Genomic DNA, 13,277 nt, shown 5'->3' with positions numbered 1-13,277 from the left:
GGTCACTGTTGACCAGACAGACTAATCATTTAGACAGGATGATAGTTTAATCAATACATTATTTTTGTTAACAAAATGCATCAAATACTGCATCACATTTTCCTGATCTGCTGTTGTCAATGCCACAGCCAGACTCATTTGGTCCAATCACTTCTCTCGTCCTCTATCAGGAGTGGGTCTGTCTATTACCGTCAGTATTTTGACTAACAGCATCGTGGGAGAAGGGCACAGCCGTGTCTCACCATAACATCTGATTGTGACTTCACTCTGGATATTATCCCAACCTCACCTCTCTCTTTTCCCTCTCATACCAAAATGGTAATTATCTATTCGTCCAGTAATCAAGGGTCTTGTTTGGGAGGTTGTTACAGAACGTAGAAAACATGATTATCGGACATGATTAGCCGTCATGGAGATACTCCTCATTCTCAGACACACACCTTTTTATTTTAAAATGTTTTTCAAGGATGGGTTCTGGCTTGTAACGTTGGTAATGTTTGCTTGGTGGATCATAAGAAACACCAAAAGGATATGGACCAGAACTGTCTTTTCTCAGTAGACATCTCATCTAATCACAACATTTCCCTGCAGTTCTAAGTCTCTCATAGCAGGTTGACCCTAGCAACCACCTGTTTACAACCTGTCCGGGCATACTCGTGGCCCCCTACCACAGGGTAGTACTCAATCTCCCCCGCCAGCCTCTCAACGTTGGTACGGTCCGGGTAGAACCCCTCCCTTGTCATCTCATCCAGGAAGCACTCCATCACGTGACCTTTCTCCAGCAGGGTCATTGGTAAGAGTTCAGCTTCTGCCCACAGTGGGTGGAGCTTCACCAGAGTGTTGCGCAACAACGGATTCAGCTCCTTGACGAGTTTGCCGTGGTGTCCAGATGCGGTCATCATGGAGTCGCTGGAGGAGTTGTACAGCAGGTGCATGGTGATGTGGGTGTGTCCTTGGTTGCTCAGGAACAGGTAGACTGCGTTCAGGTATTCGTTGGAGCGGTTTGAGCGGACCAAGTCACTCAATGCATCAAGAAGCTCTGGGTAAAGGTGCTCTGCTTCGTCAAAGATGAAAAGAGGAATTTTCTCCTCCTCCTCTGCTCTCAGCACTGTCTCTGACACTAAGATCGACAGGGCTCGGGCGCAGCGCCAGGCTTCGTCCTCCAGGGGGCAGTGGTGCAACACAAAGTACTGTAGAACCAGGGGCGCGCCTACCACCGAGCGGAAGTGGCTAGCCAGGAGTCGCCCTACATGGCTCTTCCCCACGCCACTGGGTCCGTGTAAGGAGAGGACCAGGGGTTTACTGTGGACGTAGGTAGAGAGGTAGTCTCTGAGCTGGGCTAACAGAGCATCCATCGCTCCCTGCTGACCAAACACCTCCCTACACAGAGTCTTCTCTAATCCCCCCAGGTCATACTTCAGGACGTGGTCATCAAGGTTCTCTATGGCATTATACACCTGGAGTGAAGGAGGGAGGGATGTTAGAAAGTACAGAATGAGACAAACACAGGCAAAGAGGATGACGAAGATGAACCACACACACACACATTCACTCATTACCTGGAAGAAGAGGATGGTGCAGAGGAGGAAGAGGCAGATCTTTGCTCGGCTGTGTTCCTGTACGACGGGGGCCTTGCGCCCCCCTCCACTGGGGAACATGACCCGCCGCGACTTCTTCTTCTTCTTCATCTTTAGGAAGAGCGACGATAAGGCAGAGGGGGAGCTGGAGGGGGTCTCGAAGGTGAAGATTTTGGGGCTGCTGCGAACAGGGGCACCAGTGTGGAGACCAGCCCCTAACACTAGCCCTCCTCCCCCCAGCCCGGCCAACTCCAGCCGTCGTTTCTTCATGGCCTGGTACTTCTGTTTGATGCGAACCACAGTACGCAGAGAGGACGAGAACTGGCAGAAACTCTGAGCGCCTTTCCCTGACCCCCTCGTTTCACTTTCTCCTTCTTCATCTTTCTCTTCGTCCATCTCTCCGTCTATCTGGGACCCAAACATTCTGTCATAAACATCCTGGTCGCCCATCTGAAGGAGGAAAAGAGAGGTCGAGAGAGGAGTAGAGGGGTTATTTATTGAATTCCAGTCAGGATCACAATCTGTTGTTTTTTTTCCTCAAGAGAAAGAAAAATATGTTCTACTAAGCAAGAATGAATGTTAATGATTGATTATCTTCTCTTAGATGCATAGGTTATAATATGATTTATTATTATTATTCATATATTATTATTAAACATGCTATATGTGAATGCTAATGTTTAGCCGAGGTTATGATTTACTGTGGTGGTAAAGTTTAAATGGAAACCCAGAGGGTAACAGCTTGTCTGCTGCAACTTCCTTCTTAAACTCGACTTGCTAAACTAACTGCCTGTCACTGAACAGATAGACAGGTGGGAAATATCCAATAATACACAATGTTAGTCAAATATGTCAGCATTGCATAGTACCTGATAACGTGACCTGGGAATGTAATTGTGTAAATATCTTTGACAAATATCCTTTTCAGTTCAAGTTGTGACATTGCACTTAGTTGCGTAATCCTTTCATTGCTGCTCAAGCAGTCATTATATGTAATCAGACTTGGTGTGTGTGTGGTTAAGACTACCCTCAGCCATTTCCCCTAGTCAGATAAAGGGTCAGATACTGAGACATACCAGACTGTGAGAACTCAGTTCATGTAACGTTTGACTCAATACATTTCAATTGCCCTACAAAGGAATCAGAGCATCTTCTCCCCTGATTGACAGATAATGATTACAGGAATACAAGTGAAGCTGTTGATCATGCCTTGTGGTTGCGACAAGAGTTCTGTGTGGTATGAAATGAATTAACACAGTTATTTCAGCACAGTTTTTAAACACAAAACACTACGTCACGGGAGACGATGCTTGGCCTGTGTCACGGGAGACGATGCTTGGTCTGTCACGGGAGACGATGCTTGGTCTGTCACGGGAGACGATGCTTGGTCTGTCACGGGAGACGATGCTTGGTCTGTCACGGGAGACGATGCTTGGCCTGTGTTACGGGAGACGATGCTTGGCCTGTGTCGCGGGAGACGATGCTTGGCCTGTGTTACGGGAGACGATGCTTGGCCTGTGCCACGGGAGACGATGCTTGGCCTGTGTCACGGGAGACGATGCTTGGCCTGTGTTACGGGAGACGATGCTTGGCCTGTGTCACGGGAGACGATGCTTGGCCTGTGTCACGGGAGACGATGCTTGGCCTGTGTTACGGGAGACGATGCTTGGCCTGTGTCGCGGGAGACGATGCTTGGGGGCCTATGGAGGTTCTCTACCAGGTGTGCATCACTGTGGCTGATGAAGTCCATTCTTTGCCGCAATGACACAAAATAGTACTAGCCTGTACCGGTATGTTATCATTATAGTGCATTTATTTACAAAGTCTGATCAAGGTCTTACAGCTAATTACAGGAACTAACCCAATTACAACCCAAATAACACTGTATCAGTAATACAAATGCAATCTATGCGTATTATTAGGTTCTAATTTTTCAGAGTAAATAACTCACGGACACTAGAGAAGCTTTAACCAAGTTGAATTCTTCCCAAAGGGTCGACACAGCTGTAATTCAGACACAGACATGGCTTCCCTTGTGGTGGTATTCATACCCCACTTTGGGTGGAGTCTCCTCATCTCTAAACGTTGCATCCTTCCTGCTAAGCAGGGAACTAAGTGATATGAGCCTTCAACGGTTTCTCCCCTTATCAGTACTGTCACAAATGATTGTTTTCCCTGCACTCAGCCCCTCATTATGGCACCCCTCATGTCTCTTGTGTAACTAATGTTCATATTCTCTGAGTATAACAATGTTCAAAGTTCACCCCAGAATCCAACAGTATACACAACAAAAATATATAGTAAAAAGTAGATGGCAGTAGATATATTACAATGAGCGATGTCAAGAATCCAGTATATGAATACACAGTGTGAAAAGCAGTATAAAAGAAACAGGAAGTGTCCAGTGTTTAATGTCTCTATATACATGGGACAGCAGCGTTGTCTGTGTGTGCATGTGTTTTGTGTGAGTGAGTCTTACTACTGGAGATGGGGTGATGGCTGGAGATAGAGGCTGTTTTTCAGTCTCTCGGTCCCCGCTTTGATGCACCTGTACCGTCTCTGTGTGCTGGATGGTAGCAGAGTGAACAAACCATGGCTCAGGTGGCTGAGGTCCTTGATGATCTTCCTGGCCCTCTTTTGACACTGAGTGCTGTAAATGTCCTGGATGGCAGGCAGCGTTCCCCTGGTGATGCGTTGGGTTGACCGCACCACCCTCTGTAGAGCCGGTTGAGGGCGGTGCAGTTGCTAGACAGCATGTTCTCAATGGTGCATCTGTAGAAGTTAGTGAGGGTCTTAGGGGCCATGCCGTATTTCTTCACCCGCCTGATGTTGTAAAGATGCTGTTGTGCCTTCTTCACCACGGTGTCGGTGTGGAGGGACCATTTTAGGTCCTCAGTGATGTGCACGCCAAGGAACTTGAAGCTTTTGACCCTCTCCACTGCAGCCCCGTCGATGTGGATGGGGGCTTGCTCCTTCTTCTGTCTCATGTAGTCTACGATAAACTCCTTCGTTTTTTTTAAAGTTGAGGGAGAGATTATTTTTCTGGCACCACTCTGCCAGGGTCCTCACCTCCTCCCTGTCGGCTATGTCATCATTGCTGGTAAACAGGCTGTCATGTCGTCAGCTATCTTGATGAATGAGTTGGAGTCATACATAGCCAAGCAGTCATAGGTGAACATGGAGTACAGGAGGGGGCTGAGCACACACCCCTTGGGGGCCCCCGTGTTAGAGTCCTGCACAGGAATGAATTTTAAACCCAAGCCCAACACATGCCCACGACGTTAGTAAATCCATTAGCTGCTCCTCTCTGTCTGTCATTCACTCCCTGCGCACATCTCGCTCTGCATGCACTCTGCTCATGGCAGCTTTGAGTCTGTGAGTATCCATAGCAACTGCTCTGCTTGGGCTGCTCTGCTCAATGAAGAGAAATTAAAGAGCAGTTAGCTGTTAGCTACTTTGTCACTGAAAACTGACAAAACTCAAGGAACATTATTACTGTTTTCTGTGAAATAATCTATCCTGTTTTAAATGACGAAGTTGAAGCACTTCTGACACCATGTTATAATCTTAGTCAGATATGACTGTGTTGTGCAGCAGAGCACGAGCAAATGGCTCAGCTTCAAAATGTTCCTGATCAATTTAGTAACTACCAAAACAAAGAAAGTCGCACACTCCATGTATTAACCCCCAGCAACCTAATGGGTATTTACCAACGTTTCGGCATCACTGTGTCTTCCTCAGGGTAATGTCATGAATACTTGAACCAGGTTATGTAGACAAACAGTGCAATTAGTGCAACCAATGACAATAGTGAGGGGTGTTTCATAATGATTAAGTTAATTAGAATGAATTAGTTAAACTGTTAAAAAATATTATATGGCATATTAAATATATTACACTATTGCTATCATATAGAAATATAATGAAATATTGTACATCATATTAGCATCAACATGCATTATTTTTTCATTCAATTTCACATAATTTCATATATCTTTTGGTTCAACCTTAACGTATAATGATCATCATCAACAGGGGGAACATATTAGTTGTACGCTAATAAGCTATAGAAATAATATATACATTTATAAGACTTGTTCATAAAGGAAAAATATGTTCATAAGAAGGGCCTGAGATCAAAGTCAATATTCAGGCAACTAGTGGTCAATGTTATTAGATATCCAGTAAGCCTCCCTTTGTAGTAGTAGGATCTCGATGTTACCTCCTCTCCTTGGTAGAGCAACATGCTCAATGCCTGTGTATTTGAGGGAGGGGATTGGATGGTTAGCTTCAACAAAGTGACCTGCTACTGGATAATCAATGTCGTTACACCTGATTGAGCTGCGGTGTTCAGCTATGCGTTGTTTTAATTGTCTTTTCGTTTGTCTTACGTGGGCTTTTCCACATGAACAGATCAACACATCAACATTACTCCCTTGGTCTTGCATGAGATGATACCCCTAACAGAGATATTTCAAGCTGTATATGAATGTATGAAGAAAGATGTTTTTATGGTGCTATTACACTGTGCGCATGAGCCACATTTGTAGTTCCCATTTGGGACAGGTGTCAAGAGTGTCTGAGTGGGCTCAGGGGGCATGTCAGATCTCACCAAACTATCTCCAGTATTGTGACCATGCTTATGGACCACCAGTGGGGGTTCCTTGAAGAGATGTGCAGTTTTTGGTTGATTTTTAATTGTACCCATTAGGTTGCTGGGGGTTTATACGTGGAGTGTGTGACTTTCTTTGTTTTGGTAGTTTGTTCGCCGTTGGTCAGCACCTCCACACAGGCTAGTTTTTCTGGGTGTGCGCCAGCTCATGTTTTTTAATCTACTAGTGATCAATTTAGTGACACCCAAGCCCTGCCTGTACCCTAGTTATTGATGAAAAAACAGTCCTTACCCGGCCCTAAAGGCTCGTCGGGCTCGGGTCGGGTAGCAGAGCTCTACCCCCTGTTGAGGATCAGTGTGGCGGAGGTGTTGTAGCCTACCCTCACCACCTTGGGTCAGCCGATCAGGAAGTCTGAGACCCAGTTGTACAGGGACGGGTTCAGACCCAGGGCCCTAAGCTTAGTGATGAGCCTGGAGGGCATTATTGTGTTGAAAGCAGAGCTGTAGTCAATGAACAACACTCTCACATAAGTTTTCCTCTTGTTCAGGTTTTTCCACAGTGGATCACACAATGCACAATAAGGGAAGTGTGTCAGAGGAAGGCCCAAAAATGGTCAAAGACTCCAGTCACCCAAGTCATAGACTATTCTCTCTGCTACTGCACAGCAAGCGTTACCGGAGCGCCAAGTCTAGGTCCAAAAGGCTCCTTAACAGCTTCTTCCCCCGAGCCACTGCTGAACAATTAACCAATTATCTGGACTATTTGCATAGATTATTTTTCACTGCTGTACATACGACCGCAATTACCTAGCCTGTACCCCCGCACATTCACTCAGTACAGGTACCCCCTGTATATAGCCTTGTTATTGTTATTTTATTGTGTTACTTTTTTTAAACTTTATTTAGTAAATATTATTTTCTTAACTGCATTGGTGGTTAAGAGCTTGTAAGTAAGCATTTCACGGTAAGGTCTACCTGTTATATTCGGCGCATATGACAAATACAATTTGATTTGATGATTTGTATGTCCACTTAGAGTTAGTCATCATTGCTAGTCATCAGAGAGAGGGGAGAGAAAGAGAAAGGGGGGGGGGGGGGAGTTACAGTGTGTATAAGCTCTTATACAAAGTGTGGATCTAATGTGAAAGTTGATTGGTTAAAAGCATATTCCAGCCAGTGTCTATTCCCGCAAGTTACCATCAGCTAAATCTATGACCTTAAAATGCCTATTTGCTCTGTTCCACCTGACTGCGCAATCCACTGTCTCATCAGCCCAGCCAGGCAATTTATAAACTCACATTTATTTTAGACATACAGGTAAAGCGTGCAGATATTTTGCAGTCTTTCCATATTCAGTTTGAAGTGATTGTGTTAGTTGTGTTGTTGGCTTGCTCCTCTGAACAACAGTGTCCAGACGAGAGAGCACATTTTCTATGCCAGGTGAAATTGTGCATCATTTGCTCATTGTCATGGAAGTATCCAAATAAATGTCACTAGAAAACAGCTTAAATTTACGCAATGCAGCTACTTTACTGTTATTCTGATTTTTTGATGTGACTGTAAGTTAGCTGTAGTTGACTAGCTAGCAAGCAAGGGATAAGAACGTTGCCAGCCAGTATGGCAAGGGAACATTTAGAACGGACGACTGGGTCGTGTCCATAGATACGGAACAAAAAGACTGAAGGACTGGGTCGCGTCTCTGGCAACCGAACGAATGAGCAACCAGCCGGCTTGTGTAGCAACCCTAGATCTTGTGGAAGGATGAAATAGTATGAATAAATTCATCAAAATAACTTTTGATCTCCTTTTTCTCCCCAATTTCGCGATTACGATCTTCTCATCGCTGCAACTCCACAACGGGCACGGGAGAGGCGTCCTCCGAAACATGACCAGCCAAGCCGCGCTTCTTAACACCCGCCCACATAACCCAGAAGTGAGCTGCACCAATGTGTGGGAGGAAACACCGTTCAACTGACAATCGTGTCAGCCTGCAGGCACCTGGCCTGACCAAAAGGTGTCGCTAGAGCACGATGAGCCAAACCCTCCCCTAACCCGGATGACACTGGGCCAATTGTGTGCTGCCCTATGGGACTCCCGGTCAAGGCTTGTTGTGACACAGCCTGGGTTCAATCCCTGTAGTGACGCCGCAACACTGCGATACAGTGCCTTAGACCCAAAATAACGTGTTTAATTAAAATATGTAAATCATTATTTGAATATGTTGGTAACTCGTTGTATAAAATTGATAATTCCCTCGATACCGGTGTTTGGAGAATATATTGGCAAGGTTTGCTGGCCCGAGGAGAAACAACACCCGTGCCAATATATCCTCCAAACACAGGCTTCTCGGGCATTATCACTTAAACATGATTCATGACACACCTGTTTGTTCCCAGATTAGAGTGTATGATCAAACACCTTTCCCAGGTGGGAGTGAGTGATGGCAGATTACAATTACATCATGGCCTTTCCAAGATATTAACAGCCTCTTATCACCATGTTAGTCATGCTCCACTCCAATATCAAACAGATACTCTAGATAGTGTTAATGACAGGATTTAGTCATGTTCTGACAGTAGCGCTGACACCTCTGTGTTGCCATTCACACTGTATGTAATGTCACTCAGTTACTACTGATGAAACAGCTATACACATGGCACATTTATGGAAATATTGATTGGTCCTTGTAAAATACATTTTATAAAGCATGTGTGCTGGCACCAACTTCTCCCTATTCCTTGCAGCACTCCAACCCCTCACACAAGACTGCTCATCATAATGATTCACTGTGTAATAAATAAAGGAAACCTTTTCGATCTTTGCGGCCTTCGCACAAAAACCATTGTGAGAACTACCAAAGTCAAAGACCTCCAATATGCCGAAGACTGTGCAATTGTTACACACTCCAAAGCAGACCTCCAAACTGCTCTCAAAAGCTCCTCTGAAACATACAAGAGCCTGAACATAAATAAACCAAACCACCAAATCCAACAGTGACCTATGATGAATGTGAACCACTTGACAACGTGGAACACTTTGCCTACCTCAGCAGCCATCTCGCCTAATGAGTCACCACTAAGGAAGAAATACAGCACACGATAGGCTGCACAAGCACAGCCTTTGGAAAACTAATGGGTATTCAAAAACCACGATCTCAGGACGAGTACAAAGCTGTCATAATCCCAACCCTCTCTATGGCTGTAAAACGTGTACAAGGCTGTCATAATCTCAACCATCTCTACGGCTGTAAAGCGTGTACAAGGCTGTCATAATCCCAACCCTCTCTATGGCTGTAAAACGTGTACAGGGCTGTCATAATCCCAACCATCTCTACGGCTGTAAAACGTGTACAGGGCTGTCATAATCCCAACCATCTCTACGGCTGTAAAACATGTACAGGGCTGTCATAATCTCAACCATCTCTACGGCTGTAAAACGTGTACAGGGCTGTCATAATCTCAACCATCTCTACGGCTATAAAACATGTACAAAACTGTCATAATCCCAACCATCTCTACGGCTGTAAAACGTGTACAGGGCTGTCATAATCCCAACCATCTCTACGGCTGTAAAACGCGTAGAGGGCTGTCATAATCTCAACCATCTCGAACGCCTGTAAAACGTGTACAGGGCTGTCATAATCTCAACCATCTCGCACGCCTGTAAAACGTGTAAAGGGCTGTCATAATCTCAACCATCTCGAACGCCTGTAAAACGTGTACAGGGCTGTCATAATCCCAACCATCTCTATGGCTGTAAAACGTGTAGAGGGCTGTCATAATCTCAACCATCTCGAACGCCTGTAAAACGTGTACAGGGCTGTCATAATCTCAACCATCTCTACGCCTGTAAAACGTGTACAGGGCTGTCATAATCTCAACCATCTCGAACGCCTGTAAAACGTGTACAGGGCTGTCATAATCCCAACCATCTCTATGGCTGTAAAACGTGTACAAAGCTGTCATAATCCCAAACATCTCTACAGCTGTAAAACGTGTACAAAGCTGTCATAATCCCAACCATCTCTATGGCTGTAAAACGTGTACAAAGCTGTCATAATCCCAACCATCTCTATGGCTGTAAAACGTGTACAAAACTGTCATAATCCCAACCATCTCTACGGCTGTAAAACATGTACAAAACTGTCATAATCCCAACCATCTCTACGGCTGTAAAACATGTACAAGGCTGTCATAATCCCAACCATCTCTATGGCTGTAAAACATGTACAAGGCTGTCATAATCCCAACCATCTCTACGGCTGTAAAACATGTACAAGGCTGTCATAATCCCAACCATCTCTATGGCTGTAAAACATGTACAAGGCTGTCATAATCCCAACCATCTCTACTGCTGTAAAACATGTACAAAACTGTCATAATCCCAACCATCTCTACGGCTGTAAAACATGTACAAGGCTGTCATAATCCCAACCATCTCTATGGCTGTAAAACATGTACAAGGCTATCATAATCCCAACCATCTCTACGGCTGTAAAACATGTACAAGGCTGTCATAATCCCAACCATCTCTATGGCTGTAAAACATGTACAAGGCTGTCATAATCCCAACCATCTCTACTGCTGTAAAGCATGTACAAAACTGTCATAATCCCAACCATCTCTACGGCTGTAAAACATGTACAAGGCTGTCATAATCCCAACCATCTCTACGGCTGTAAAACATGTACAAAACTGTCATAATCTCAATCATCTCTACGGCTGTAAAACGTGTACAAAACTGTCATAATCTCAACCATCTCTACGGCTGTAAAACGTGTACAAAGCTGTCATAATCTCAACCATCTCTACGGCTGTAAAACGTGTACAGGGCTGTCATAATCCCAACCATCTCTACGGCTTTAAAACGTGTACAGGGCTGTCATAATCCCAACCATCTCTACGGCTGTAAAACGTGTACATGGCTGTCATAATCCCAACCATCTCTATGGCTGTAAAACCTGTACAAAGCTGTCATAATCCACACCATCTCTACGGCTGTAAAATGTGTACAGGGCTGTCATAATCCCAACCATCTCTACGGCTGTAAAACGTGGACAAAGCTGTCATAATCTCAACCATCTCTACGGCTGTAAAACGTGTACAGGGCTGTCATAATCCCAACCCTCTCTATGGCTGTAAAACGTGTACAGGGCTGTCATAATCCCAACCCTCTCTATGGCTGTAAAACGTGTACAAAACTGTCATAATAAGATACTAAACATCAGGTGTGAGGATCGACAGACCAATGTCAGTGTCCTGACCCATGCCAACATCCCCAGTGTAGGATCCAAAATCATCTGGCACCAACTCTGGGAAGCGTAAACCTTATCAGTAAACGTAAACCTTATCAGTAAACAATAGTCAATGAGCTCATTTTTGTGTTTTCACCTCTAATGGTTCAGGTCAGGATTTGGGGAGGGTAAACTGATCATAGATCTGTGCCTACTGCCTAAGGAAAAGAACACACAGCCACATACAGTCCCAGCTAACTATTTAATCTGGTTTCTCCCACGAAAGAGTGTGAAACAAACAAGATAACCCATAAACATATAGCTAACCTACTGTAACACCACTGTAATACCCCAGTATTTAACTTGGCACCAGTCTCACTCACCGGCCGTGTGCAGGCCTGGCACGCAGAGCTAAAAAAAACCACATCAAACATGCCACTGGAGATGAACCGAAGGCTGAATGTTGAGAGTAATTGCTTTCTAGCTAGTCTGGCGAGCTTGTTTACCTTGGCACTAATGTTAGCTCTGCTGCTGGGAAACCTTACTCACTTAGTGTCAGCCATTCTCTGACCAAGTGCAATAGAATTAGACTAACTACACCTTAGTGTGTCCTGCAGCCAGGTGAGTTGATATCATCTTAACCCCCTCCTTCACATGTTGTGTCCTGAGAGGGGCTGGCGGCATTCCACACATTCTACAGCCTTTCCAGGTGTCTTTCCCTGGCTGCATTCTCAAAGTTCTGTATCCCCCTCTCTCTCAGACCTCCACTGCTCTCTGCTGACTACATTTCCTTCCTGGAATGGTCCTAGCTGCTAGGTACACACGTGAGCTTTTCTAACCCTGAGAGTGAGAGAAAGAGAGGGAGATTGTGTAGGACTAGAGACCCAGCTGCAAATACGTCACCCAAAAAACAGTGTAAGCAAGAAGAGAGAGATAGGAGCGGGGAAAGAATCAAAACAGTATACAGAAAGAGAAATGCAGGGTAATCAGTTGGCTTACCTCAAATGTATAGGTAATATCAAGCCTCCTATAGACTGATAGGTCTTCACTAGGCTCGCACCAAGCTTTTTGTTGGGAGAGAACAATAGAGTAAGTCCTTCTCTGGAACTTCATCAGCATATAGTGAGTTGCTAGACTAAGACTGCTATACAACCACTCCTATCATTCTATCTCACCCTCCCCATTCTCGCTTATGTCCTCTGCAGTCTCCTCCTTCCTCTTTCTCTCTCTGTCTGTCCTTCCACCTACCCTTTCCCCTTTCCTGCTCTACATATCCTCCATCAGGGCCGGATCAAGCCTTTTGGGGGCCCTAAGAGAAATGTGCTCGAGGGGCCCCTACGCTCAATCATTGGACTCACTGAAGAGATGAGTCTTAAGTAAAGACTTTTACTCCCAGCCTGCAGGCATGCGCTCTTATAAAAAATGTTCCAAAAGGGTTCTTTGGCTGTCCACATAGGATAACCCCTTTTGGTTCCAGGTAGAACTCTTTTGGGTTCCATGCAGAACCCTTTCCACAAAGACTTCTACCTGGAACCCAAAAGGGTTCTACATGGAACCAAAAACAGCTCTACCTACAACCAAAAAGAGTACTCATATGGGGACAGCCGTAGAACCCTTCTGGTTCCAGGTAGAACCCTTTTGGATTTCATGTTGAACACTTTCCACAGAGAGTTCTACATGGAACTAAAAAGGGCTCTACCTAGAACCAAAAAGAGTTCTTCAAAGGGTTCTCCTTCGGAGACAGCTGAAAAGCCCTATTAGGTTGTAGATAGAACCTTTTTTCTCAGAGTGTGGATAACTTTGTTTAATTAATCCATTTGCTTAGTTAGAGGTCCTCTACTTAGCGGAAAACTAG

The 13,277-nt window shown here is 44.9% G+C and overlaps 1 protein-coding gene across 1 annotated transcript; it reads right to left on the bottom strand.

Annotated features, from left to right (window-relative positions):
- Positions 1-28: 28 nt before the first annotated feature.
- On the bottom strand, positions 29-13,277 carry LOC110537094 (torsin-4A). The gene is made up of 3 exons (XM_021622863.3): positions 12,422-13,277; positions 1,560-2,027; positions 29-1,457 (listed from the first exon to the last, which is right to left on the bottom strand). The coding sequence occupies exons 1-3, from the start codon at positions 12,539-12,541 to the stop codon at positions 603-605; spliced, it is 1,443 nt and encodes a 480-aa protein (XP_021478538.3). The 5' UTR covers positions 12,542-13,277; the 3' UTR covers positions 29-602.

The sequence above is a fragment of the Oncorhynchus mykiss genome, chromosome 12 (genome assembly GCF_057628025.1).
Source record: "Oncorhynchus mykiss isolate SJ-2025 chromosome 12, ASM5762802v1, whole genome shotgun sequence".
Lineage (NCBI taxonomy): Eukaryota > Metazoa > Chordata > Actinopteri > Salmoniformes > Salmonidae > Oncorhynchus > Oncorhynchus mykiss.
Note: the sequence above shows the minus strand (reverse complement) of the source record. Positions and strands in the feature narration are given on the sequence as shown.

Excerpts from the sequence above, each read along its gene's own strand:
- LOC110537094 (XM_021622863.3), bottom strand. The coding sequence starts at position 12,541 with ATGCTGATGAAGTTCCAGAGAAGGACTTACTCTATTGTTCTCTCCCAA. Across the intron at positions 2,028-12,421 it reads ATATTACCTATACATTTGAG|ATGGGCGACCAGGATGTTTA; the intron begins GTAAGCCAACTG and ends TTCCTCCTTCAG. Across the intron at positions 1,458-1,559 it reads GCACCATCCTCTTCTTCCAG|GTGTATAATGCCATAGAGAA; the intron begins GTAATGAGTGAA and ends CCTTCACTCCAG.